The sequence below is a fragment of the Myxocyprinus asiaticus genome, chromosome 9 (assembly GCF_019703515.2).
Source record: "Myxocyprinus asiaticus isolate MX2 ecotype Aquarium Trade chromosome 9, UBuf_Myxa_2, whole genome shotgun sequence".
In the NCBI taxonomy this organism is placed as follows: Eukaryota; Metazoa; Chordata; class Actinopteri; order Cypriniformes; family Catostomidae; genus Myxocyprinus; species Myxocyprinus asiaticus.
The window spans coordinates 18,429,949-18,455,683 of NC_059352.1; the positions used below are offsets into that span (position 1 = coordinate 18,429,949).

The following is a 25,735-nucleotide window of genomic DNA, read 5'->3' on the forward strand; positions in this document are numbered from 1 at the left end:
ACAAAATATGGATCTGTACCGCTTCAGTGCGTCTCCCTGCCATGACATCACTGATACCACTGAGCTGGGAGTTAATGTATTCGTTAATGAGGCCATTCCATTGGCCAAGGGAGTGAAGTGTGCGCAGTACAGCCACTATTTCTTCTGCTAGAGTACTGCTATGAGTGGCTGTCAGAGAGGCTTGAGGGCGGGACTTCCTTCTACAGATAGAACCTTCTGTATAGCACAAAATGAGGCAATGCTTAAGTAATTGACAAAACAACAGCCACATAACCTCTACACCACCTTTGATCAAAAGGTTTCAGAGCCTATAGATCATAATAAGAAAAGTAATAAGGGAAAAATAGCTCGTAATAAGAGCGTTATGGGTAAATATAGTACCTCTGAGGAGGGGCAGATCTGAGGAACAAGTGCTGAGCAGGCTGCCCAGGAATCCAAAGAGTTTCTCCACTAGGAACTTCATATCCTGAGAGCGCTCTGTCTTATCCCATGATGGTAACACTGCCTGCAGAAGCCGAAGGGCAAGAATCTGCCAGGGAGGAAGGTTGGGTTAAAATGTGGTGCAATAGTGATCCTATGAGCAGTAACAAAGTGTACCACACAGCAAATGAGGTACCTATAATGATGTTAAGCTGGTACCTGTCTCTGTAGAGTGACTGCACTGAAGGACTGATGGCCCTCCACAATGCGGATGAGCAGATTGATCCAGGCAGAGGAGCTAAGAGTACTGCACATCTGAGGCATAAGAGCTATACTGCGAATAAACCCCAGAGTGCACCAGCTCCTGTGCTGCTCACGGGACACCAGCTTTTGAGGTGAATAACCTGAAAAAAAAGAACAAAAATTAAGTTATTAAAATTAAAAAAATAAATAAAAATAAAGCAGTATTTCAACATTTGCATGAAAACGTACATAGGGATACATTGTCCAATCTTACGTAAAATACATGTCCAAGCATGTCTAATTAAAGTTCCTTTAACTGGATAATTTATGGCTCAAAAGGATCATGTCATGCATTTTTTCTTTTTTGTTTTTTACAGTATTATTTTCTTTGAGGTTCACGTCAGGCTCAAGGAACAGTATTTAATGTACAGTATTAAATTACCTTTTTCCACCCTGTCTTTGGCCCTCTGTCTGAAACACTTTTCTGTGCTGTTCCCAATAAGTCTTCTTTATACACCCCCACTGTTATGATTGGCTAACATCTTTGGAGTACATAAACCCCTCGAGAACACATGTGAAACTGTTTTTTCCCAAGAATAAAAGAATGAAAGCATGCAAGCGATTTACAAAATCCCCTGAAAGCACTCAGTCCAGGCAATCATTAATAGCTATTTGTCCCAATTTATGTGAAGCACATAAACTACTACAGTTATTCAACTGAAATAACAATCGAAAACAGAACACAGTCGGCATACTGTTGCTCCCGAATACTTTTATTTTTAGGCATATAAGATATGGTGATACAATAATGCTGTATAAAGCTGAGAATAGTGAAAATAGTCCAGACAAACACAAGCTGTGAATGTGAAGTGTTAATAAATCTGTATCCAACTGTAATGGAGGTCAACCCGGGTGTTTGCCTCCCATGTAATGGGGAATACGGGATGTTCGCTGAGTAGGGAGTCATCCTTTGGAAGGCTATGCGGAGATGCAAAATGTACACAGCCAGGAAAGGCACAACGTTTTCGAATCGTCCCCTACATCGCAATCTCTTAGTTAAATAACAACTATAGCAATCCCTCTGGGTGTATAGCAATGGCTGTACCTGTCCAGCTCTCATCATTCACTCTAACTGTGCACTAGTGGGAGGACTAAAAACGTGATGTAAAAGGAGGCGTTGATCTCACACTGTGGAGGCGGTCATTCATTAATGAAGGCCCCCAAGTGACATAGGGAAGTCGCAGAAGTAGAGAGCGAGCCATTGCTGCAGCTTGGTTTCAATAACTGCTCTTTTTGGACCAGAGAGGAAATTTTGTGTTCTGAAACTTACTGTATGTATTTATAGTACAATAAATGCTTATATGTCAAATGATCAAGACAAAAAATGTATTCCTCAAAACATAACCTCTTTAATTGTAATGGACAACAATTCTGTCATCCGGTGATAGAGTTCATTAGCCTAATGATTAAGTGTATTAATACAGATTGTAATTAATTCAATCAATGTGTGGTCATACATATGCTATTACTTAATCTATTACCATTCTCAAACATGGCAGTTTTATCATTTTTCATCTTCTTACAGATGTTTGAAATCCTGTTTTTGTGCATGTAAATTCACAGTATGTACAGCAAACATTTGTATGTAACGTCATCTTAGGACTCAGGACTTAGGCTAAGTTACCAGTCTTGTCATTGGCTCCACTCTCCACCAGTATCCTGAGCAGACCACAAAGAGTGCTGATGGCCTCAACCTGCATCACTTCAGCATGAATCCCAGAGGACAGAGACAGTGTCTTCAACAGATTAACTGTACTGGTCAACATGATTGCAGTGGGGTGAGCACTCTTCTCCATCACCTCCCCTTCTGAGACAGACCAGAGAGAAAGAGCATATAAAATCAACATGAACAGGTAGACTTAAACAAAACAGTTAGACAAGGCAGTAAAGTCTCAAGCATTTTATGTACTCGGGAATGACACTGTGCCAGAGCAGAAGGACAGCACTAACCCGAGTCATCTTCAGTGTCTGAGTCCTCTGTGGCGGGTTGAGTGGCAGGTGGTGGCTCTGCAAGTTTAAGGTCATACTTGCCCTCTTTGCCCATCCTGTAGGAGTTGGTACTGCTGGTGTCCCACTGGACTCGAATCCAGCCATCTTCCCCCAACTCACCAATCACACGCCCCAGGCCTGGGGGTGGGCCATCCTTACACAGCATACAGGTACATGAATATACCAACTTACCACTATCAGGGTTCTAGAAAGCTAGCTAGATGCTCATATCCACAATCTAAATGTATAATTCAAACATGAAGTACATCTACATAAACACACATGTTAGCTTGAACTCACTTGGTCTCCCCATTTCCAGTCGGGTCCTCTCATCACCCTAGTGCCGATCTTCATCATAGTAGCCAGCTCAGGGCCAGAGGAGGGGAGAGGAGTGGGGGTCGTATCTTTCCTGGACTCCTCAAGAACTGTAGCAGAGCCTCCATGAGCTCCAGAGCTCAGTTCCTCCTCACTGCTGTCAGAGCTGGGACCTGTGAAACAATACCACCACATTCATATAAATGGAAAAAAAAATTATTCTTCTATAAGGCCCATTTGACCCTGAACCTATAGAAGAGAGTCATTTAACCCTATAGAGTCCATCTAACCCTATAAATAATATCTGACCCTTTATAAGAGAGTCCATCTAAACCTGTAGAATATAGCTTATACGATCCTACAGAAAAGTCCATCTAACCCTATAGAATACAGCCCATCTAACCCTATGGAAGAGAGCCCTACTGACCCTATAGAACAGAGCCCATAATAGAAGAGAGTCCATCCAAGCCTATAGAACAGAGCCCATCTGACCCTATTGAACAGTCCATCTAACCCTACAGAATCGAGCCCATCTGACCCTATACAGGGGAGTCAATCTTACCCTATAGAATAGAGCCCATCTGACCCTATAGAGAATAGTCCATCTGACAATATAGAAGAGCCCATCTGACCCTATAGAATATACCATCTAACCCTATAGAAAACAGACTACCTGACCCTATAGTACATCTAACCCTATAGAATAGAGCCAATCTGGCCCTATAGAATAGAGCCCAACTGCTAATATAGAAGTATATAGTAGTATACAAAGTTCATCTGACCCTACAAAGAGACATTTAACCCTATAGAGTCCATCTAACCTTATATAAGAACCTATCAACGACCCTATAATATAGAGCCCATCTGACCCTATAGAAGAGAGTTAATCTAACCCTATAGAAGAGAGCCCATCTGACCCTATAGAAGAGAGTTAATCTAACCCTATAGAAGAGAGTCCATCTGACTCTAGAGAAAAAAATTAATCTGAAACTAGACAAGAGGTAATCTGGAGATGATGCTGACCGATGAGTCTGAGGACACTCTGGGTGAGGGCAAGGATGCCAGAATTCAGTAGAAGGCTGAGGCTGTTGGCTCCGTGTTTAAGAGTAAGCATGTGGAGCATGGACAGCAGGAAGCGTGCCTGAGGGATGGTACCCAGACTGGGGCCTGCTGGGTTCTCATTAGTGATAGTCTGCAGAGGAACTGGCTGCACACCTAGAGGAGCAGCAGACACAACACTTAGCAATACTGCACTAAATACATACTCTTAATTACAGTAACAGTATAATGAAGTTGTATTTAGAGTTTTTAAATTCTAACATACCCAGATCTTTGAATTTGACACTGGCCTCTAGTAGGATGTTGCGGATGTTCTGAATGGCCCAGGCATAGAGCTTACCAAAGGTCACCTCCAGCAGCATGCGGTTAAATGGAGGAATGAGATCTACATCCTTCAGACAATCAGACAGAGGCTCCCTATAGGAGGTTACAAAGCACAATAGTACATCAGACAATGCAATCTAAAAGCACAAACACTAATATGAGTTACAAAAAAATAAATAAAAAAAAGCCTTATTGCTGTACATGCATCACTTAAATTTTGTACTTACCCAATATTGGTCCCTTCTGGTATGACCCTCTGCCAGCCACAGAGCATGGCGTACTGTACGGAGGGCAGAAGGAAGCTTTTGGATGCCAGCTTCAGCATCGTGTCTATACCCTCCAGCCTGACCTCAGCACGCTCCAGCTGGATGTAAGAGTGATATACTGTCAGACCATCATCATAGTTCTTTGTTATGAATTGCAGTTTTTTTTTTTTTTATGTACAGATCCCTTTTATGAACCACTCTTTTAGGAAACATGCCAAACCAAACCACATAAAACCTTTTAACTACCTGTTTAAGGAGGCATTTCCTCATCTTCTCCACATCCAGTGGCTCCTCTTTCAGAGCAAACTCCACAATGGTGCTCATGAGGCTAGACTGAGAGAAGGAGCCCTGAACACTGTGTCTCAACCAGCGATACTTCTGAACACTGCCTATGGTGTTCAGCAGAGGCTGCCACTTATCCTGCTACAAACACACACTACAGGTTACTGGAGGCAAAACACAATGCCTCATTACATTTACTTTAATTTTACCTCTACATTTTATGTGTCTGCCTTGTTGATTATTGCTCAAATTAATGCTACAATAATGTCTTTATAAAATAAAGTTTACAAAATACTTTATAAAGTTTACATTATATGATTTTTTTTTAAAGGCATACATGAACCCCAAAATTTAAGAGAACATATAAATGAAAAAATATACTCTGTGATAAGGTAAAGGTTTTTAAATCATTTTAAAAATAGAGCAACTGCAGGCTTAACACATACAAAACGCATCACTTTAGATGTCAGAGCCAAATGTGCAAGAGTTATTTATAGACACACACTACAGCTGTGATACACTCTCATCAGATCTCACTGGGATAAACTTGATTCGATTAGTGCACAGAAAGAGCAAGCGAGAGCATGCGCATATGCGAGAGAAAGATAGACAGTAAGCAAGCTAGAGATGTGAACGTAAATTGAGAACATCAAACCTTTGAGGATTTGACAGTGGTTTGTTTCTTGTCCACAGGTGCGGAACTGATTGGGGCAGGCGGCTCCTCGTTGGTCCCTTCCCTCTCCATCTTACACTCCTCTAGATCAGCTGACTCTGATTTCTTAAGCACTAAAAGATTAAGCAAAAACATGCTATAAAATAGATGGAACACCCTCTTTATATTTAACAACGCTTAAATGAATTATTTGTTACCTCTCTTTTTGCGACAGTCTCTGATGAGTTTCTGTGTGATTCTCTTCCACCGAGGCTGAGAGCTCAGCAGCTTCAGTTTAGACACTATGGACAGGTCGTTACTGACAGCAGGCCTGAGCTCATTAAACAGGAAACGCAGCCTCTCGATGACTGGGGCACACACCTCCTTATAAGAGCGGCCCTGTTCCTGATGAGTCTGTGCCAGAGAGGAAAGTGGACAGGTCAAAGGGCAGGTCATGAAGTAATTGATGATTATCATTCTGAATGATACACCTAGATTACAGTTTCAGGAAAAAGTATGTGAACCCTTGGATTTACCATGGATTTCTGAATATATCGGTCATAAAATTTGATCAGATCTTCAGCTAAGTCACAACAATAGACAGTCTGCTTAAGTAACATACAAACAATTATATGTTCCACCCTGCACTGTTAAAGTTTGCATGGTGTATTCAATAAAGACATGAAAACCTATAATCGTTTGTGTGCTACTTGTTTAAGCAGTGTGATGAGGAGGAGGGAGTGGCTGGGCCTTGAGGGTGCATGGCCAGCGCTGAGTCTCATAATCAGCGGAAGAGAGAGATAAAGGGGAGCCAGAGATGCCAGATCGAGAGAGAGAGACACACACACACGGCCGCGCTGTGTGTGTGTGTGTGTGTGTGTGTTTTTAAGTTCAGTTCCGTCATTAAAGTTATGTTGATTGTTCTGCCAGTTCCCGCCGCCTCCTTGCCCATCCTGAACCCGTTACAAGCAGACTGTGTTTATCTATTGTGGTAACTTGGTTGAAGATCAGATAAAGTTTAATGATCAATTTAGACGGCTTGGCAGAAATCCATATATATTCAAGGGTTCACATACCTTTATCCAGCAACTGTATACCTTTTTCCAGCAACTGTATATCTTGCAAGAAAATGGACACAATGTCATAATGCATATTCAAATTGCAAACTGTTTGCTCACTTTTATCAAAGAACACTTGGCCTGGTACACCATTCGACACACATCAATAACAGATTTGGGGAGGGACCTCTGTTTCCCCTGGTCCACAACCAAGGCAAATTGATCAACAAGTGAGAGGGCAACAGGACCTGTACAAGAAATCAGAATTACTATCAATCTTTTTTTTTAACCAATCACGCACTTAAAACAAATATATAAATAATAATAATAATAGAAAATGAAAATAATTCACAGTGTTATAAACTGGTTGAGGTTAGGATTTTGGCTGGACCGGTTTGTTCAAAGAGCAAGATTTCAGAAACAGAAAAAACGAATATACTAAACATAGGGTGGCCAGACGTCCCGTTTTTCCTGGGACAGTCCCATATTCAAGCACTTTTTCTAGTGTCCTGACTTATTCTGAAAAAATTATTCGTATTTCTCTATCGCCTATGCGGCTTTCTCAGACACTTGAGTATTCTAATCAAAGGTAGCCAAGGATACGGCTTGTGAAATCACACCATGTTATTTTAAATACATAATTGGATTAAACTATCCAATCACAATCCCCTATCAATAGACGTCCATATAGTGAACTGATTGAAGATTCAGTTTGAAAGAGCACACAGATGAAATTGCGGCTGGAAAAATGTCAAGGAAGCGTGCATGTACAGTTTAAATTTCTAAAAAAGGAGTCACAGACAGAGCCTGGTAAAGTGAAGTGTGAGATCTGTGGAGCTTGCTTTTCCATAGCCCATGGAGGCCGCACCAACATCGCACAGCATGTACATACAAAAAAGCATGTAGATGCTGCTAAAAGTAAGTGTGCTACACCAAGTATTAGCGATTTTTTTGTGACGCAAAGTTCAGAATCTGACAAGGTGCACGCAAGTGAAGGACTTGTTGCTTATCATTCTGTTGTGCACGGCCATAGCTTTGAACATTAATGACCTGAGAAAAGTCTTGCAGGCCAGGCTGGAGGAATCATTCATACCCTCTGACATTAAAATGCAGTTGGATGCCCTGGTTGAAGCTGGTGACATTCAGCATCGGTGGATTACCTCCAAAATTGGAGCCGCTCATTGATGAACACAGAAAAATTTGAGTGGGCCCTACTGAGAGACATCCCATAGTGGAAAGACATTCAGAGCAGCCCCAAACACTTCTACTCCAGAATCCCCACTCTCAGTTTGATTGACGAAATCATGCTCTTTGATGAGTGGGCTTGAGCGAAAAACATTGTCACTCGTCGCATCACTGAGTGGAACATGAACAAGACAGCCGTGTCTGAGAGATGAATAGACGTTTTTCGTGAGCTGGAGAGCAAGACCATCAACTTCGGAGTATTAGCCAAGGTCATGGAGTTTGTTTTATGCCTGCCTGGGACATCTGCATCTGTGGAGTGTATGTTCTCATTAATGAACGCAGCATGGACACCGGACAAATCTCGACTCAATGTAACAGTCATGAAGGCAATGCTTTTCGTACATCTTAATTTTGGACTGGACTGCTTTGCATTTTACAATTAACTCTCGAAAGACAAGCGCACATTGAGAACATTTGCTGCCAGCGAAAATTACAAGGTGACAACAGTTACAGATGCGGATGCACCCTCTACTTCGCATTGATCTGCGCAAACATTAAGCATTTGGTTTAGTGAATGGTGGTTGCTAGGTTACCAAGGTCCTGGTGCTTGAGAAGGCAGCAGAGCAGCAGGCGACCCACTTCCTCTACAGGGTGTTCTGGCGGAAAAGTGATGGGAGTGATGAGATGATACTGTTTACAGCACCGCTCGATTTGGCATAAAAAGTCCTGCAACACCAAAGCATCCAACATAAACCTTCATAACACATCTCAGTTTAAACATTTATTGAAAAAATCTGATTGAACAAGACACGTTTGAAGCCATTGTAAAATAGCTGATATACACACTCACACACTTGCTACCACACATACATTTTATAGATTAATGTGCAGTTGATTTTTCTGATGTTAAAGGAATAGTTCACCCAAAAATGAAAATGCTCTCATCATTTACTCACCCTCATGTCATCCCAGATGTGTATGACTTTCTTTCTTTTGCAGAACACAAACACATTTTTTTAGAAGATTATCTGAGCTCTTTAGGTCCATACAATGCCAAGTGAATGGTGACCAAAACTTTGAAGCTCCAAAAAAGCATATAAAGGCAACATAAAAGTAATCCATTTGAATCCAGTGGTTTAATCCATGTATTATGAAGTGATCCAATTGCTTTTGGGTGAGAACAGACCAAAATATAACTCCTTTTTCACTATAAAGCTTGACATCAGTAGTCTCCTTGGCAATCATGATTTCAAGCTCGATTACACTTCCTAGCAGCATCTAGCTCTCTGTGCATGGGTCAAGCACTAGGAAGTCAAGCTTGAAATCATGATTGTGCCTAGAGATGGCAATGGCAAGATGTACAGTGAAAAATAAGTGACATTTTGGTCTGTTCTCAACCAAACCTGATTTGATCACTTATTTAGACATGGATTAATCCACTGGAGTCAAATGGATTACCTTTTTGCTGCCTTAATTTGCTTTTTGGAGCTTCAAGATTTTGTTCACCATTCACCTTTCATTATATGACCTACAGAGAGGAGATATTCTTCTAAAAAAATCTTTGTTTTTGTTCTGCAGATAAAAAAAGAAAGTCATACACATCTGAGATGGTTGTGTAAATGATGAGAGAATTTTCAATTCTTTTAATGTTTAATAATTAACAAATTAATTTATTGACACTGATGTATCATATTGCTGTCACTGCCATTTTATAAAAGCACTCAGCTTCGTGTCATGCCTAACAACATCCCTTAACCATGGTAAAGTCACTGTAATGCACTGTAATGCTGACCAAATAATTTTTAAATCTTTTCAGATTGGACAGCTTTATTTTACAATGGACTACATTATAAAAAGAATGAAATCATTAAATCATTCATCTTTGATTGTATCAGACCTTCACAGTGTGGTCCTGGGTGTTGTTGTCAGCGATGGCCTGCAGGAAGGGCTGGGCATGATCGCTGAGGGTGATTCTTCTGGAGTACAGTTTGGATTTGTCTGGTGTTGTGGTCCCTGGAGAGCTGCATTGGTCCTCATCCTTCTCCTCATTATAATTATAGTGGATCTGACTTGTCTGCAGACCACCGAAGAAGATCGATGACTGGAGCCATTCTGCAAGGTAAAAAGCATAAGTGTAAAAAGCAGTTTTGTTTACAGTTTTAACTGAATTAATTTCTCTTTTTTTTTTTTTTCATTTGGATTATTATTATTATTATTAACTAACTGATTCTTAAGAGATTCAGTCAATTAAATTGAAACAACCAGACTTTTGCTGTACTATAATAGAAATAAATAGACTAACTGGCACATTCTATCTCTATGCGGGACAGAGGGGTGCTCATAGCCAGGTATGAGGCATGTAACCCCAGCAGCAGTCCCAGGTTCCTCTCGGCATCAATCAGAGGGGAAGACAGGCTGCTTAGGTCAGGCGTAGTCACCGTCTCCTGGTTGGGCTAGAGAGACAAAACCAATAAGAACAAGAAAATTAAGCATGATTATTCTTATTATAAAAACAATTTAAACTGAGAAGTAAATATCAGACAGTCAGACAGACCTCCATGTACTGGCCCACACAGAAAGATTGCATGGACTCTCTGGTGTCTTCAAACTGGAGAGCAGCTTCAAGAGCTACCACTGGGTCTTCACCTGCAAACTGGGCTGTGGAGATAAAAAAAAAAAAAAAAAGATCACAACCAACTCTTTACTTAAAAATAAAACCTACTGAGATGTGAACAGAATGGAAATGTTTCAGGCATTTCAGTAGTTTATATCATTATACCGAGGATGCTGTTCCCAGTTAGTGTCTGAGCCTGGAAGTCTTTAATGTCATAGACCTTCCCATCAATGACAGTCCAGAAGCCGCCATCTTTGTTATGGTTCTCCAAGTCAGCTTTGCGGATAAGCGACACTTCTTCATTGTTCTTAGTGCTCGGCCCATTGAAAAAGGAACCTGCAAAGAAAGAGGGGTCACATATGTGTCTGTATCTTGCGAGTTTATTTAGTAATGCCAGACTAATATTTGGTCATTTTTAAGATTATCAGCAGATAACTGGCCCGCTCAGCCAGAGTTAGGCCTCCTTCAAATACCAATTTTATTGGTCATCTGCCATTGAAAAAACCTATATCAACCAGCCTCTACTTTAACTCAATTAGGATTAAATTGGATTAAAGCATTACTCAATTTATAAACTCATACTCATGAGTCCCGGCCAGGCAAGATCTTCATTGTCGTCTCTCTCTGTACCAGGAGCTAGATGGTTGAAATGATCCAGGTGCTCTAGGAGAGCCGCGAGCAGAGGAATGGATCCAGTCTCCTGCATCAGACCAGCATCATGGGTCAACAGCAGCACGATGGACACAATCAACTCTGGTAGCAATATACCTGGAGGAATTAAGGAACAGGACGGTTTGCAAATGAACAAGTACTACAACATTGTCTGAAGCTTAAAATTAGTCATGGGGAATGTTGGAATATTATGAAATACAATTTTCACCTGTGAGGTCTCCCTCAATAACACGCGCCACCTCTGCAAAGTGACGGTGGCTGTTGAGGGCGATGCTGGTGGCCACAGGAAGGATATCCCCAATGTGTGTGCACAGCAAAGCCATATACTTCTTCAACAGGGACCCCACTCCCAGAATCTCAGAGTGACTTAGAGCTATGGACAACAGGAGTTACTGTTAACTTGAACTGAAAAGCAAGTACTTGCAAACAAGTACTTTTAAATAGCTGGTCTAAATGTCATGCTTTTAGAAAGGGTTACTTACTGTATCCTCCCACGCCCACAGTGCCACTGACACCCACGTAGAGCTTGCAGACCAACAGCCTCTGAAAGCGAAGTAGTAGGTCCAGAGAGGCAGAGCGCTCCTTACTGACCTGCTCTATGTCTTGGGAGTTTGAAATGCGCCGCGCCACATCTTTAAGATGTGCTATGGTCTGCGAGGCAATGTTCCTAAAGAGCAAAACACAAGGTCAAATCACAAGGAAAAGTGTTACTACAGGTCATGACCCATTAGTTAGTTAGTTAGCTATTGATTTACACCATGCCAGCTTCCATGGCTATTTTCATGGTGAAAAACAAGTAAAAATATGTTAAAAGGTAGAGAGTAATTAAAAACCTATATAAGGTTTTTAAAATCTATTTTCGATAAGAACTCCAAAACTGATTCAGGGTTGACTTTATTAAAAATCTCTTCAAAAGTATTTGCAGAGTAAAATAATTTCCTAAAAGAAATAAAACCAGCACAATCCAATAAAATATGCTTCAAAGACAGTGGATTCTGGCATGTGGTACATAGTGGTGGACATTCATCTGATTTTAAAAACTTGTGTGAGATCCTATGCGGCAGCAGGTGTAAATGATCTGATCCCAGCGATTATTGACATTAAAGATCCGTCTTTTACCCACTACAGTGTTAATTTCATGCAAGTTGTTTGTAATGCATTGATCTCATTCTGTTTGCCATTTGTTGATGATGTAAGGGATTATGGTAAGTTTTAGATCTGAGGGTGGTAAGAGATCTTTCAGATTTTTTTTAAGATCTTTAAAAAGTGCCTCTTTAGCAGCAGAATCTGCTTGTTAATTTCCTAAGATTCCACAGTGGCCAGGTAACCAGCAAAGTAAATATTACAATTCTATGCCTCCAGAGTTGACAATATGGGAAAAATCTTTACAAGGGCTGGATGGTCATTTTTGAGTGATGCAAGTGCTTTAAGACATGATTTTGAATCTGTTATTAAGAAAGGTCTCTGTCGCGTGGTCTTAATGTGATCCAGTGCTAGAATAAAAGCATTGGCCTCTGCAGTAAAAAATAAATTTTGATTGGGGATCCTTATTCTGCTTTTTTGGTGATTGATTACAAATGCAGCCAACACATGATCTCCAGATCTGTTTATATAGGTGTGTGTGATGAAAACATCTCTTTGATATCCAGGAGTTGGTCATGACCCATAACCTTAATTTTTATAATGAAGTACAGGCAATCAACAAGCAAACAGCTTTTTTGCTAAAACACTCCATAAGATTATACAACTGAAGTCAAAAGTTTACATACACCTTAGCCAAATACATTTAAACTCAGTTTTTCACAATTCCTGACACTTAATCATAGAAAACATTCCCTGTCTTATGTCAGTTAGGATCACTACTTTATTTTAAGAATGTGAAATGTGAGAATAATAGTAGAGAGAATGATTTATTTCAGCTTTTATTTATTTTATCACATTCCCAGTGTGTCAGAAGTTTACATGCACTTTGTCAGTATTTGGTAGCATTGCCTTTAAATTGTTTAACTTGGGTCAAACATTTTGGGTAGCCTTCCACAAGCTTCTCACAATAAGTTGCTGGAATTTTGGCCCATTCCTCCAGACAGAACTAGTGTAACTGAGGTTTGTAGGCCTTCTTGCTAGCACAAACTTTTTCAGTTCTGCCCACGTATTTTCTATCGGATTTAAGTCAGGGCTTTGTGATGACCACTCCAATACCTTGACTTTGTTGTCCTTAAGCCATATTACCACAACTATGGAGGTATGCTTGGGGTCATTGTCCATTTGGAAGACCCATTTCCGACTGAGCTTTAACTTCTTGGCTGATGTCTTAAAATTTTGCTTCAACATATCCACATAATTTTCCTTCCTCATGATGCCATATACAGGTGCATCTCAATAAATTAGAATGTCGTGGAAAAGTTCATTTATTTCAGTAATTCAACTCAAATTGTGAAACTCGTGTATTAAATAAATTCAATGCACACAGACTGAAGTAGTTTAAGTCTTTGGTTCTTTTAATTGTGATGATTTTGGCTCACATTTAACAAAAACCCACCAATTCACTATCTCAAAAAATTAGAATACATCATAAGACCAATAAAAAAAACATTTTTAGTGAATTGTTGGCCTTCTGGAAAGTATGTTCATTTACTGTATATGTACTCAATACTTGGTAGGGGCTCCTTTTGCTTTAATTACTGCCTCAATTCGGCGTGGCATGGAGGTGATCAGTTTGTGGCGCTGCTGAGGTGGTATGACAGTGGCCTTCAGCTCATCTGCATTTTTTGGTCTCTTGTTTCTCATTTTCCTCTTGACAATACCCCATAGATTCTCTATGGGGTTCAGGTCTGGTGAGTTTGCTGGCCAGTCAAGCACACCAACACCATGGTCATTTAACCAACTTTTGGTGCTTTTGGCAGTGTGGGCAGGTGCCAAATCCTGCTGGAAAATGAAATCAGCATCTTTAAAAAGCTGGTCAGCAGAAGGAAGCATGAAGTGCTCCAAAATTTCTTGGTAAACGGGTGCAGTGACTTTGGTTTTCAAAAAACACAATGGACCAACACCAGCAGATGACATTGCACCCCAAATCATCACAGACTGTGGAAACTTAACACTGGACTTCAAGCAACTTGGGCTATGAGCTTCTCCACCCTTCCTCCAGACTCTAGGACCTTGGTTTCCAAATGAAATACAAAACTTGCTCTCATCTGAAAAGAGGACTTTGGACCACTGGGCAACAGTCCAGTTTTTCTTCTCCTTAGCCCAGGTAAGACGCCTCTGATGTTGTCTGTGGTTCATAAGTGGCTTAACAAGAGGAATACGACAACTGTAGCCAAATTCCTTGACATGTCTGTGTGTGGTTGATGCCTTGACCCCAGCCTCAGTCCATTCCTTGTGAAGTTCACCCAAATTCTTGAATCGATTTTGCTTGACAATCCTCATAAGGCTGCGGTTCTCTCGGTTGGTTGTGCATCTTTTTCTTCCACACTTTTTCCTTCCACTCAACTTTCTGTTTACATGCTTGGATACAGCACTCTGTGCACAGCCAGCTTCTTTGGCAATGAATGTTTGTGGCTTACCCTCCTTGTGAAGGGTGTCAATGATTGTCTTCTGGACAACTGTCAGATCAGCAGTCTTCCCCATGACTGTGTAGCCTAGTGAACCAAACTGAGAGACCATTTTGAAGGCTCAGGAAACCTTTACAGGTGTTTTGAGTTGATTAACTGATTGGCATGTCACCATATTCTAATTTTTTGAGATAGTGAATTGGTGGGTTTTTGTTAAATGTGAGCCAAAATCATCACAATTAAAAGAACCAAAGACTTAAACTACTTCAGTCTGTGTGCATTGAATTTATTTAATACACGAGTTTCACAATTTGAGTTGAATTACTGAAATAAATGAACTTTTCCACGACATTCTAATTTATTGAGATGCACCTGTATTTTGAGAAGTGCGCCAGTCCCTCCTGCAGCAAAGCACCCCCACAACATGATGCTGCTACCCCATGCTTCACGGTTGGGATGGTGTTCTTCGCTTGCAAACCTCACCCTTTTTCCTCCAAACATAATGACTGACATTATGGCCAAACAGTTCAATTTCTATTTCATCAGACCAGAGGACATTTCTCCAAAATGTAAGATCTTTGTCCTCATGTGCACTTGCAAACTGTAGTCTAGCTTTTTTATGGCAGTTTTGGAGCAGTGGCTTCTTCCTTGCTGAGCAGCCTGTCAGGTTATGTCGATATAGGACTCGCTTTACTGTGGATATAGATACTCGTCTACCTGTTTCCTCCAGCATCTTCACAAGGTCCTTTGCTGTTGTTCTGGGATTGATTTGCACTTTTCGCACCAAACTACATTCATCTCTAGGAGACAGAATGCGTATCCTTCCTGAGCAGTATGATGGCTGCGTGGTCCCATGGTGTTTATACTTGCGTACTATTGTTTGTAGAGATGAATGTGGTACCTTGAGGAATTTGGAAATTGCACCCAAGGATGAACCAGATTTTTTTTTCTGAGGTCTTGGCTGGTCTAGGCACTGAGTTTGAAGATAGGCCTTAAAATACATCCACAGGTACACTTCTAAGTCAGTACACCTCCTATTAGAATCTAATTGGCTAATTGTCTAAAGGCTTGACGTCATTTTCTGGAATTTTCCAAGCTACTTAAAGGCACAGTTAACTTAGTGTATGTAAACTTCTGACCCACTGGAATTGTGATATAGTCAATTAAAAGTGAAATAATCTGCCTATAAACAATTGTTGGAAAAATGACTCGTGTTACGCACGAAGTAGATGTCCTAAGCGACTTGCCAAAACTATAGTTTGCTAATATGAAATCTGCGGAGTGGTTAAAAAAACGAGGTATCATGACTCAACCTAAGTGTATGTAAACTTCTTATTCAACTGTAGATGATTGTTGCATTGAACACTGTAAAGAGAGTGTCTGTCGTACCTGAGCAGCTGTTGCACCAGCTGGACCAGTGGGAGGCTCTGTTTGTTGGCAGACTCATAAATGCCAGTGTTGATCAAGTCTTTGTCCAGGGTGGTACGACAGCGATGAAGAGTGGAGGCACTAGCTTCCTGCTCATCAATCTCCTTCTCCTTTTGCGCCTCCTTCTTTGCCTCAATGTCCTAGTGTTAGATAACCAGAGAAACACTGCAGTTAATTGGCATGTCATAAAAAGTAAAAAGATACAAAAATATACAAAATTCTAAAACTGAGTAAAAACAGATGTGTTAAATATCCAAAATTCCAATTTCCAAACACATGTTAAAAGGTGTAGTGTGAAGTTCAAAATTGATGATTGTTTTCAAACAGATTTCCTGAACACTTACAACGCCTTGCCATTGCTTAGGAAAAAATATATAGTCCCACCCCAAATTCACACCACTGGTTGAGCCATATTTGGCTGGCTGGGATGCTCAAACAAACAGAAATGTTTTGAAAGTTTACACTTTCAGGAGAAATCAACATTGGTGCATACTTAGTGGACAAAACATATTTTAGCATTAAAAAAATTACAAATTTCATCTTTAAATGTATTAGTCTGAACCTGAAACAATTTGTCAGCATTACATTTTTAGTAACAATTTACACAATGTGAATTATTTTTTGACACGTTCCTCTCATGAATTGGTTTTATCCTCTGCAAGTTTTTTGGCATGTTCTGTTGGATGTAGCAGATATAAGGCATGCAGGGTGAATACATGAAGTTACTGTTGAATCTGACCTGGATCTCAGCCGTGATGGCAGCATTCAAAGCGGACTCCAGCCCTCCATCCGCCATAAGACTGCTAACCAAGAGGTCGATCATAAAGCGACGGCCAGGACTTACACTCATCTCATTACCGGACACTGGAAAACACAGAAATGCTTTTGACCATCAACTCCCATGAGCTTCAAATAATCACCTTCAAAACAGATAGAAGACTATGTTTATGCACATCTCGGCTTATATGGTGATACTAAGCTGAAATGAATAATAAATAATGTATTTGAAAATATTTATTATAAAATAAATGCTGCTGGAAAACAATGTTGTTAGTTTTATAAAAAAGTTAATTTAATTTAAAAAAAATGAAAAGGGGCCATTCTAGCATTCAAAAAGAGCTAGATGGTGTGCACCAGAATGGAATAAAAAAAAGTAGGTGAACTGTTTTTCATTAAAAAAAAAAAAAAAAACGGACGGCAAGTCTTAACTATCACCAAAACACAGAATGAGATGTTTTTGTCTGCAAGCGCTTATGTGGAGTTCAAAGCGGCACTTTACGCTGGTGCTGACGTGACTCATGAACACGGCTTCCTGATTGCTATAACAAAGAGGACAGCCACAGTCTGCCGGCTGATTAGTATTGTGGAGGATGAGAGTTTAAGAGATTTTATACCCATTGCAATGAATATCCAACCTATGTGGGGACTAGTTCTTTCAATTAATCTAACACCCACTTAGACTTTAGGAAATGTTTAATGTTACTTAAATTGGTGCTATTTTAGTGCATTTCTATCTTTATACTTTTGAAGGATTTGTTTGAAAATTTTTAATAAAGCATTATATTGTTACATATTGTTTTGTTTTCTTTCCCAAGAATGAAATAAATGCATTTTGACAGCAAAAGTATATTTAGTCAAATTTCAGATTAATCTGTGATTAACTATGAAAAACTATTTATTAGTTTAGTGACCACTACTGGAGATACCACTAGGTGGTGATAAATGAGCATCTTATGTGCTATGAGTGAGTCACTGAATCATTTTGAGACGTTCACGACTGAAATCTGCCAAGAGACTTTATATACATTGGAAGAACAAAGCAGATCTATAGTTCACTTACGACTCAGTACATTTGACTTTGCGTCAGGAAGCTGACGCTATGGGGAGTGTCCTTTTATACGACCTAGTATAAACCTTTCTACAATAACGGCAATTCTAAAATTGGCTATGGTGTTTAAGCCCCGCCCTTTAAGCCGCAAAGCTGTCCGGTATAAAAGTGGGCGCACAAACACCATTCCTCAGAATTTTCATTCAGAATTTTCCTCAGAACCATCGAACATGGTGTAAGGCTGGCACCAGAATGTCTACAACCAAAAGGCGGCATTTCCGGTAAAAGTCAAAGAACTCTGCAAGAATCAACGTCATAGAACTCTCTCACAAAAGCTGAAATCTACACCTGAATATCACCACAGTGTGATAAATTGCAAATCACCTTGCTGCCCCCCCTTCACTCTCCCCTTCTCCCCTTCATCAGCTCTGCACCAACACAAAATACACAAGATTTATATGTAAAAATATAACAAATACCATGAAAACAAAGAATGCAAATGTATGTGTTTGATATCATTTAAGAGGTCTCTGTGCGACTGGTATAGTGGTCTCTTTCCCATGTTGATAAAACTAATGGTAACAAAGTTATAAGGTCTTTGCCAAATACTGCATAATTCTGGAGGTGTCTCCCCCTCCTTGACCTACAATTGAAATTATCTCCTGTATGTTAACAAGGTTAAACCCCAGGAAGTCAAGAACCCATTCACCCCCAAATCCTCATTGTTCAAAGGATAATACCATTTGGTACACAATGTTTATTCTGTCTAGATATTTAAGGAAAGTTGGCATGAAGCTCAGGGAATCTGTATGCAGATCTCCCATGCTGTACCGCTGCATGTAGTTTTGTCAGGTATGTTTCTTTGACTTGTCTTTTATTTTTAGTAATGCTTGTTTATTCTGATCATGTGAAATTGGCTTTGATTTGAATTTCTGCAACAATGTTTTATATCCTACCTGACAAATAAATTGTTATTATTTGATTTATTCTGAATTCCTCTGAAATCATTACTGGAGCTTTAATATAGGAGGAAGCCATTTAAAGACTCTCAGTTTGAATTTAAACCACTCAGGACAACCAGGTAGGACAACCACCTAGGACAACCAGGTACGACAACCACCTAGGACAACCAGGTACGACAACCACCTAGGACAACCAGGTACGACAACCACCTAGGACAACCAGGTACGACAACCACCTAGGACAGCCGGGTAGGATTTGAATTTCAATAGACCAGGGTAGACCATACTGGAGCTTTAATATAGGAGAAACCACTCAGGACAACCGGATAGGAGAAAGCCATTTAAAGACTCTGTCACTGCTCACCGCCCGTCTTAGCAAGTTGTATGTACGTGACCAAACGGCAGTATCGTCTGGTTATGAGAAAAGCCAAACCAGACGATATTAGTTAACCCTACAACCACTGACTAAGAACGGAACTGGCTATCCATTTTTGGGAGGTTTACGTAATTTAATAACGGCCGGCGTAAGTCTCCAAAGATCAAAAGGACAATGAATAGAAGAGGATTTAGAGTAATCAATAACCTAAAAATGTTAAATTAAAAGAATGATCAGAAATTAATTAGAGCTTAAATATAAATTAGAGGTCAACTTAAAATTGGAGTCAGATTAATATAAAATTGGAGTCAGATAAAATGAATAACGGAATTAAATGTGTGAATTAACAATAATTGATTTACTTCAGCGCTCAGAAAAGACAGAACAACGCAGAGACCTTCAAGGGAAATTTATTGAAGTTCCACTCCGGAACGGACAGAAAATTATCCATATCCTCCTCTTTTTTACAATGGCTATATGATACAATTTGCACGTCGGTCGCTCTGTTTCAATGGTGTGCTGTCTTCCATGGTTCTGTCTGAAGATGCGCCGGTGTTACGAGCCAAAATACACAATCTTCTCGCAACGAATGCGAAAGAGGTTGTTTCAGATTAATTAATAAGCTTGCTGTCCCGCTGCGCGAATGCGTGTCAAGTCCTAATGGGCATGTCAGAACTGGGTGTTTAAAATGATCGAGCACGGTCATACGATTCAGTTTGTACACCAGCCACCTCGCTTGCACGCAGAGATTCACAGTCTCCTCGTAAAAAAACGATAGAGACTGCCCCAGACTGCAACACACGCAGCGGGATTTACAGCCATTTCCTTGTTCTGGAGAAGGCCGGCTGGCTTCAGCCCATTCTAGCTATGAGACGCTTGAATCGCGTGCTCGTGACATGCCCATTCTAAATGATAACTCAGAAACAGATCTTATTGCACATCTGTCTTCAGGACTGGTTTGCGTCAAAAAATCAGAAGGACGCATATTTCATGTACCAACTGCACCGCGTTACAGTCGGCTTTTTAGATTCACGTTCGAGGGAACTGCGTATCAATTTAAAATCCTTCATTTCATTATGCCTCTCGCTCCCCACACATTCACAAAATGTATCGATGTAGCGCTCGCCCCATTGAAATGAACGCTGTGTGTGTTTTGAATTACCTCACCGATTGGTTATTACTAGCCAATCAGAGGCACTACTGAGCGAACACAGAAACTTGCTGCTTTGCCATATGGAAAATCTGGTCTAATGTCAACTGGGCGAAAAGCACACTTTTTCCCAGCCAGTAAATCTCCTTTTTAGGAGTTCATCTCGACTCCGTGAGCATACGTACGCACCTCACAAACAAGCGCTTAAAGACCATTCTTTGGTGTCTGTCTCAGTTCAAACTGGAAAAACATTACCACTGAAGTAATTTCAGAGAATGCTGGGTTTTATGGCAGGAACATCCGGTGTCATACCGTTAGGTCTGTTACACATGAGACCTCTCCAGTACTGACTCAAACGATGTTCCACATTGCGCACGGAACTTCGGGTGCATGCACATCACGGTGACTCACTGCTGTAGCACCATGGACAGCGCCGGCCTTCTACCAACAGGGTGTTATGCTGGGTAAAATTTTCAGAAGAAAAGTGCTGACCACAGATGCATCCAACACAGGTTGGGGCGTGGTGTGTGATGGACACCTGACTTTCGACACCTGGACAGGTGTGAAACCGGCGTGGCATGTCAACCGCCTAGAGCTACTGGCTGTCTTTCTAGCTTTGAGAGCTTTTCATTCCAATATCGTGAATCATCACATTCTGATTCGTTCGGACAACACAACAGTTGTGGCATATATAAGCCACCAGGACGTGCTGGCTCACGTATGGCTGGCGAAACGCAAGAATGCGTTTCCCCCGGTGCGCCTCAATTCTGTCATCAGCAAAGTCCGAGTGGACATGGAAACAGTTCAGTTAATCAGTCCTGGTTTCTGGAGATGATAGAAATCCTGGACGGGCCTCCAGGGGAAATACTGCTGAAGAGAGACCTCTCTCAAACACAAAGCACAATTTGGTATCCCCAGCCAGAGCTGTAAAAGCCTACACGTGTGGCCTTTGAACGGAGCACAGCGGAAGAGCCAAAATTGGCTCAGTCGGTTATGAACACAATTTTACAGGCTAGAGCACCATCCATGAGATGCCTTTACACACTGAAATGGATTGTGTTCACTAATTGGTGCTTTTCACACGGCAAAGACACAGTGAACTGCCCCGTACCTGAAATTCATACATTTCTTTAAGAGCGACTGGAAGCAGGGCTCACTCCGTCAATGTTTAAAGTTTATGTGGTGACTATATCTGCGTATCACATACCTGAGGCTGGCACCTCTATAGGCAAACATGATTTAATCATAATTCGGATGAGGAACAGTCCTTGCATTTGTTACGCCCTTTGTGAGTGCTTCACACATACGTTGAGTGCACCCGCCAATTCAGGCTGTCTGACCAGCTCTTTGTGTGCTATGGAGGACGCATGAAAGGAATGTCTGTCTGCAAGCAAAGACTTTCTCACTGGATCACTGACATGATTGCCCTGGCTTATGAGTCGCACGGTGTGAATTGCCCAATTGGTGTTAAAGTACACTCAACTAGAGGCGTGGCCTCTTCATGGGCATGGACGAACGGTGTGTCATTACAAGATATACGTTTTGCAGTAGGATGGTCTTCTCAAAACACATTCACAAGGTTTTACAACCTAGACCTAACATTTCTCTCATAGCAAGTCATCTCTGTCTAGAGCGCTTGCTATTTCATTGGACAAACATATACTTATGCCTCTCTTTTTAAGTACGGGCTCCCTAACTTTTTACACAACCACCTGCATTCAGACTAGGGATGCATCGATCCGATACTGATATTGGATATCGGTCCGATACTGACTCAAATAGCTGGATTGGGACAATAGGGCCGATCTATTCAATTCAATTCTATGTTATTCTACGCATGACTTATGTATATGCGCATACAACATCATGCATCAGCAGTGCGCTAGTAGACCCGTACATTTTGCTAGAAGGAGAGCTAGCTCATTCAAAAGAATGTTGGAAATTGTTATTTATTTATATATTTATGTTATGCTAATAGAGTGTCTTTTTCACTGTATTAAAGTTTGCATTCATAGTAACACTGTTTTTTGTAGCAGAATAATGCCCTGCAGTGCACACTTTGTTTCTTGTACATTTGTTTGTGTTTAAGAGAAGATGATTTAATAAAATATTGAAATATTAATGAGACAAGTTTTTTATATTTATTTTGGGTTAATTAATTGTTATATTAATCAAGTAATAATTATAAAAAATCTTTAGAATAATCGGCAAATTAGTCGTTAGATTAATCGACTAATCGGAAAAAGGATCGTTAATCGATTAAAAATATAATCGTTAGGTGCAGCCCTATGTGGGACTGTGGCACCATGTTTCCTCTCTGGAAGGTTATGTCGTGTAGTGCTGCGTGATGGGACTCTGTTCCCCATAAAGTCAGTTTCCTGACCCAATGTCAAGCGTACATCTCGGTTACGTATGTAACCTCGGTTCCCTGAGACAAAGGGAACGAGTCGTTGCGTAAGCTGGACAAACAAACAGACTCGAGTTCTTTTTTTTGCTGTTTTTTTTTTATTTTTTATTAAAATGTTTTATTGATTCCATTCATAAGACAAACACAACATAAACATTACATACATTAAACCCCTCCCACCACCCGACACAAACATGCCCTACAGTGGTCACCAACAATTAGAACATAAAAAAAAAATTTAAATAAATAAATTATACTTTCAAAAACAACAAGAATGCACATACACATCTAAACTAGAAATCCCTCTCCACTGCCCCTCCACCATCCACCCCACTTCCTATCAAACAAATCCCATTTTCCCAGTCTTCTAAAAATCACCTCCTCAAATGCCGCCATCCCGCCCATTTCTCCACACCACTCCTGAAACGAGGGTGCCCTAGCTGACCTCCATCCCCTGAGGATGATTCGTCTGCCGATCATAACTCTGGCTAGGACCCAACTTTTTAAATGTCTATTGAAGGGATGGACGCCTGAATCACCACCTTATCTTCACCTCCTCTTCTTCACTATATATATATATATATATATATATATATATCCTTTGAGTGAATAAAATTTAAACTGATCAGCATTTAACCTAATGTGATTAAGTGAATTATTTTAGTGGAACTAATCAGTATTTTTATCACATATATCCTTTTGAGCTAATGATTTATTAATTATCTTAATATATGTTCTTTGTGGTGTCATGCTCGTACAAGCAGTTTGAGACCATTTCATTTCTGTGTTCATGCTTTAGGAGACAGTGTGTCTGCTGACTAACAGGCCTACGTAGGCCGCTTCTCTAGTGTCTACATGACCCAACAACGTACATTGATTGTGAATGTTTTCTGTCAGCTGAATAAGAATACCACTTCAGATGCTCTGAGAGAAAGTACAATTATCTCTATGTTTTGAGTTCCAATAAGATAAGACCAGTCTCCAACAAAAGCTTTGTAGTATAAGACCTTGAATAGGAGAAACTGTGTGTGTGTTTCTCCAAAAGTATCAGGAATTCAGTGAACTGAGAAAAGCAGTCAAGAGGTGGACAACTGGACCTCAGAGACCTACTATTGTCCATAAAGGGAAGACTGTCCGTGGCCTATGACCTGACTACTGGAGCCTATATACGGAACTAAAGCGTCATGCCAACAATCAATGAGATAAACGATGTACACGATGACCATGTTCAGAAATGTTCTATAGTTATCTATATTTGTAACCAATCAGAATTCTAGAAGCTATAGCATTGACATCAACTTGATGCTGTATCTGTATTGATGTTTTTGGACGCGAGTTCAGTTCGTGATTCTCCTGTCTTCGAAATCAGATGCTTTTGTACTGCTGACTTCTGCCATTTGATTTTGCAAACAACTGTCTTCAGTAAAATTTCAACTAATTTGATTGATTGACACCTCGACTCCTGGTCTTCATTCCAAGCCTACTGTTCTATGGGCCCAAGCTGTATTCCCCTACACTATCCCCAATATTAATGACCACCCCATCGCCTAAGATACAGAGTCTGCGGCTAAATGAAAACTGAGTGTCAAATGTGTCACACATAAAGCTCTAAACCTTCAACCAAAATTCTTGGATCTTAACACATCCCCAAACAAACATGGTTTGTGTCCCTGTCTTCTGATTGGCATTGCCAGCAGGTGGGTGTGTCTTTAAGACCAAGCTTATACAATCTAGAAGGGGTCCAATACACTCGATGTAAAATCTTAAATTGCATCAGACGCACCCTTGCATTTCTAGATGTAGACTTGACGTTTTTTAGAATCCTAGCCCACACTCCCTCCTCCAATACCAAGTTTAAATCTTTCTCTCATAGTCTTTTGAGAAGGTGAAGCTCCATCCCCCAGACTCTGAATTAACAGGGAGTAATACACTGATGCCTAATGACCTTTTCCAAAAGTAGTAATCACCACTTTGAGTATCTGCCGCTTTAGGGGGGTGTATAATACTCCTAAAAATAGTACAGAGTAGGTGGCACAGCTGTAAATACCTAAAGAACTGAGATCTGGGAATCCTAAAATGTTGAACCATATTTTCAAAGGATCTCAACACTCCACTCTCATATAGGCCACTGAGCGTATTAACCTCCCTCACTATCCACTCTGACCAGCAGAAAGGGGACTTATTAATTCATAATTTTGGGTTCAGACTTATGCTCGAGGCAACATTTAAATAAATGTCCAACTTAAATAGTCTGGACACTTTTGTCTATACCGTGTGCAAATGCAAGATAACGGGGTGTAACTTGACTTCTACGATTAGTTTAATAGAAAGGCTTTGCAATGGCAAAATAGGGGCAAGAACTTCCTGTTCAATACAAAACCTGGGAGAGGGTCTCTTAGCTGGAAGTGACCAATGAGCCAAATGTCTGAGACCGAATGCATAATAATAAAAGTCAATCGGCCTATGTAATTTATTGAAATGTAATCTGGGATGTTTACCATTACAAATGAAGGACTTCTCTATGCTATCAAATTGCTTGAAATAAGAGAGGGGGACATTTACAGGGAGAGATTGTAGCAGGTAGTTGAATTTTGGAATACAATTCATTTTAATAACATTAACCTTCCCAATTATAGAAAAATGGAATGCAGCCCACCTGCCCACATCGCTCGAAAACCTTTTTATTAAGGGGTCAAAATTAACTAACTAAATCACACAAATTTGCTGGGAATAAAATGCCCAAATACTTAATGCCCTGTTTGGGCCACTGGAAGGCACTCAGCTGAAAAGCCGTTACTGGGCAGTACGCTGTCACAGCTTCGGATTTAGACCAATTGACTCTGTATCCTGAGAATTTAAAAAAGGAATTAATAATTCTGTTGAGGCAAGACACA

The 25,735-nt window shown here is 40.4% G+C and overlaps 1 protein-coding gene across 5 annotated transcripts in view; it reads right to left on the reverse strand.

The window, feature by feature from the left end:
• Positions 1-25,735, reverse strand: part of LOC127446039 (E3 ubiquitin-protein ligase HERC2-like) — a 112,434-nt gene that overhangs the window by 39,732 nt on the left and 46,967 nt on the right. For 4 of the 5 annotated variants that reach the window (XR_007898090.1, XM_051706652.1, XM_051706653.1 and 1 more), the window contains 23 exons: positions 16,858-16,982; positions 16,080-16,258; positions 11,622-11,806; positions 11,348-11,512; positions 11,050-11,235; positions 10,633-10,803; positions 10,408-10,511; positions 10,156-10,306; positions 9,751-9,965; positions 8,447-8,579; positions 6,789-6,916; positions 5,829-6,024; positions 5,614-5,744; positions 4,923-5,099; positions 4,638-4,774; positions 4,352-4,503; positions 4,051-4,242; positions 3,013-3,200; positions 2,674-2,866; positions 2,348-2,530; positions 640-824; positions 382-529; positions 20-216 (listed from right to left, as the gene is read on the reverse strand). Coding sequence is in view for 4 of the 5 variants with exons in the window: in XM_051706652.1 (XP_051562612.1) it covers positions 20-216; positions 382-529; positions 640-824; positions 2,348-2,530; positions 2,674-2,866; positions 3,013-3,200; positions 4,051-4,242; positions 4,352-4,503; positions 4,638-4,774; positions 4,923-5,099; positions 5,614-5,744; positions 5,829-6,024; positions 6,789-6,916; positions 8,447-8,579; positions 9,751-9,965; positions 10,156-10,306; positions 10,408-10,511; positions 10,633-10,803; positions 11,050-11,235; positions 11,348-11,512; positions 11,622-11,806; positions 16,080-16,258; positions 16,858-16,982 (3,821 nt within the window). In the remaining variant the exon portion in view is untranslated. The remainder of the gene's footprint in view (positions 1-19; positions 217-381; positions 530-639; positions 825-2,347; positions 2,531-2,673; positions 2,867-3,012; positions 3,201-4,050; positions 4,243-4,351; positions 4,504-4,637; positions 4,775-4,922; positions 5,100-5,613; positions 5,745-5,828; positions 6,025-6,788; positions 6,917-8,446; positions 8,580-9,750; positions 9,966-10,155; positions 10,307-10,407; positions 10,512-10,632; positions 10,804-11,049; positions 11,236-11,347; positions 11,513-11,621; positions 11,807-16,079; positions 16,259-16,857; positions 16,983-25,735) is intronic. The other variant, XM_051706654.1, reaches the window with a different exon arrangement.